General features: G+C 41.3%; 1 protein-coding gene across 1 annotated transcript; it reads left to right on the top strand.

Annotated features, from left to right (window-relative positions):
- Positions 1-319: 319 nt before the first annotated feature.
- LOC139901529 (uncharacterized) lies at positions 320-820 on the top strand. Its single transcript, XM_071884229.1, has one exon. The coding sequence runs from the start codon at positions 320-322 to the stop codon at positions 818-820; it is 501 nt and encodes a 166-aa protein (XP_071740330.1).
- Positions 821-3,041: the final 2,221 nt, after the last annotated feature.

Raw genomic sequence — 3,041 nt, 5'->3', positions numbered from 1 at the left:
ACCTGTTGGGTGACATACATGAAACTTTCAATACACTCCGCTCAATCTGCATGAAGCTAAACTCTAAGAAGTGTTTCTTCGGTGTAGAGGAGGGAAAATTCCTAGGGTACTACATTACCCAAAAGGGGTTACAAGCAAACCTAGAGAAGGTTGATAAGCTGAAACAGTTGCAGGCCCCAACCACTGTCAAAGAAATGCAAAGCTTGAACGGAAAACTTGCTTCGTTAAGTCGATTCCTATCCCGAGGAGCAGATAAATAGATACCTTTCTTCAAAACGTTAAGGGGTGTCTCAATAAGAAGCCCGAGAAGTCAGAAAGAATGACCAAGTGGGCAATTAAACTAGAAAAGCACGATATTGAATTCCAAGCAAGGCACTCAATCAAAGGACAGGTCATGGCAGACTTCATGGCCGAAATAGCCACGAACGATGAAGAAAATGTTGCAAGTACGACCCAAGTCATCGTACCAGCGGTAGAGGAAGAAGAATGGAAACTGTATACCGATGAAGCGTCAAGCTCTGATGGGTCGGGAGAAGGACTGATGTTGGTCAACCCCGAAGGTCAAGAGTTCACATACGCTTTGCATTTCGAGTTCCAAACCACTAACAACGAGGCTGAGTACGAAGCATTACTTGCTGGCCTCAGGCTGGCAAAAGAAATGAAGATTCGCCACTTACGAGCCTTTGTCGATTCACAGTTAGTTGCAAACCAGGTTATGGGTACATTTGAAGCAAGACAGCCTTCCATCCAACAGTATCTCGCGAAAATGAAGAAATTGATTGAAGGTTTCAATAGTTTCGCCATTGAGCATATACGATGAAGCCAAAATAAAAAAGCCGATGCACTGAACAAACTCGCTTCCCTTACATTCGAACACTTGGCGAAAAAGGTACTTGTAGAGGTACTCGAAAATAAATCAATTTCAGAGAAAGAGGTGGATGATCAAATTCAAGAAGACGAAAAAACATGGATGACACCCATAAGGGAATACCTGGAGCACGGAATCCTGTCAGAAGATAAGAACGAAGCAAGAAAGATTCGAGAATCAGAACCAACATACAAACTAATGAATGAGAGGCTATACCGAAGATCATTCCTAACGCCATGGTGCAACGACCCGACTTCGTTATTCCAAAAACACGCTTAAAAAAAACTTCTGAACCAATACATCTGGACGGCATCCAGTTATCTGGACGGCGTCCAGCAGAGAAGACCAGGACGGCGTCCACAGGATCTGGATGGCGTCCAAATGCACTGCCAGATTCTGACCTCGTTTCCAACTTACACGAGCGGAAAACCCGCTTCCCGACATTTTTAAACGAAACAACTTCCACAACGATTCATATTAAGTAAAACTAAGAAGTTTTCACAATAAAACCGGGTTATACAACATCGAGCCCACATCGGTCATTTTACGAATTTCGTTCAAAATACAAGTTTCGACCATAAGAGTTTAAATTCCAAACAACACCTAGAGCATGGTGTTTGGGGTTAAACTACCCACATCTTGGCCGAACTTCCAAAAAGCTAAACCCTCGAGAGCCTCTACTAGTCCAAACAAATACCTTTGCCCTTGTCCACGCCGGAGCCTAAAAAAGGTAAACAACGAGAGGGTAAGCTAAAGCTTAGTGAGTGCAACAATTATACATATACATATATAACCTACTTACTTGCAATCACTTACACAATACCGCATACAAGCTAGCAATTCAACAACTATGCAAACATTATGCATAAACCAATATCCGCAATTCATAATAAGCTAGCGACAACAATAGCATATAGTTCACAATTAAATATGCTAATACAAAATTCACACAACCATGGTTAACCAATCTTACAAGGGAAAGGTACTCGCGAAAGATCGTCAGAGTTCATAACATCCATTAGTGTACATACACCGCGTAATCACTAATCTCCCAGGTGAACACCGCGACTAACTCACCCCATGACAATGTGGTGTCTTGAACACCGCAAAAATTCCACATGTTAATCAAACCAATATCTTGAACACCGCGACAATTCCATTCCCATGACAATGTGGTGTCTTGAACATCGCGACAATTCCACATGTCAATCAAACCAATGAGTGGTGTCTTGAACACCGCGATAATTCCACTCCCATGACAATGTGGTGTCTTGAACACCGCGACAATTCCACATGTCAATCAAACCAATGAGTGGTGTCTTGAGCACCGCGACAATTCCACTCCCATGACAATGTGGTGTCTTGAACACCGCGACAATTTCACATGTCAATCAAACCAATGAGTGGTATCTTAAACACCGCGACAATTCCACTCGTTACGTAGAATGTGGTATCTTGAACACCGCGACAATTTCACATTCCACGCTACACAAATAAATACATTATATACGTACACGCATAATTATTCCACTCACCTTACGCCTTCGGTGAATTGGTAAACCAAGCTCGCAACTTCAAAATAACGTACCTATTACATTATGCACATATATCAATCATTCGTTCAAGTTGGTCAACCAACTTATTCGCCATCCAAGTGCTATTTGGCCCATGGTGCAAACGTGACCCATTTGCACCACTCATTCTAACACTAGGTCGGGATTATGTCAAACCCTTACCAACAATTTGATTATGGTCTTAATACGCCTTTTAACACAAGGTTATCTCATTTTCGCACCCATTAAACCACTTAGGAAATCAAAGACTTATTTGACCCATTTCAAGGTTAACACACTCATTTGGGTCATTATCATACCCAAATACACTCATTCACTTTAAACACTAAGTGTGCTAGTGATTTACTAACATTTAAGACCCATATACACAATTTAACATTTCAAAACCCTAGGTTAGTCATCTTTGAGTCCTCATGACCCAAACTTAACCAAAACCCCCAAAACACTAACAATTGGGTTTTATGTTCATCACTAATCCAAACCCTAACCCTTAAGAAATTAAATAGGGAAATCAAGGTTAAGACTTACCACTACAATTAAAATGTAGCTAGGAACTAGATGAACAACTTTAGAACTCGCACTTAGACCCGATTCGACCT

This window comes from Rutidosis leptorrhynchoides, chromosome 3, assembly GCF_046630445.1.
Source record: "Rutidosis leptorrhynchoides isolate AG116_Rl617_1_P2 chromosome 3, CSIRO_AGI_Rlap_v1, whole genome shotgun sequence".
Lineage (NCBI taxonomy): Eukaryota > Viridiplantae > Streptophyta > Magnoliopsida > Asterales > Asteraceae > Rutidosis > Rutidosis leptorrhynchoides.
Note: the sequence above shows the minus strand (reverse complement) of the source record. Positions and strands in the feature narration are given on the sequence as shown.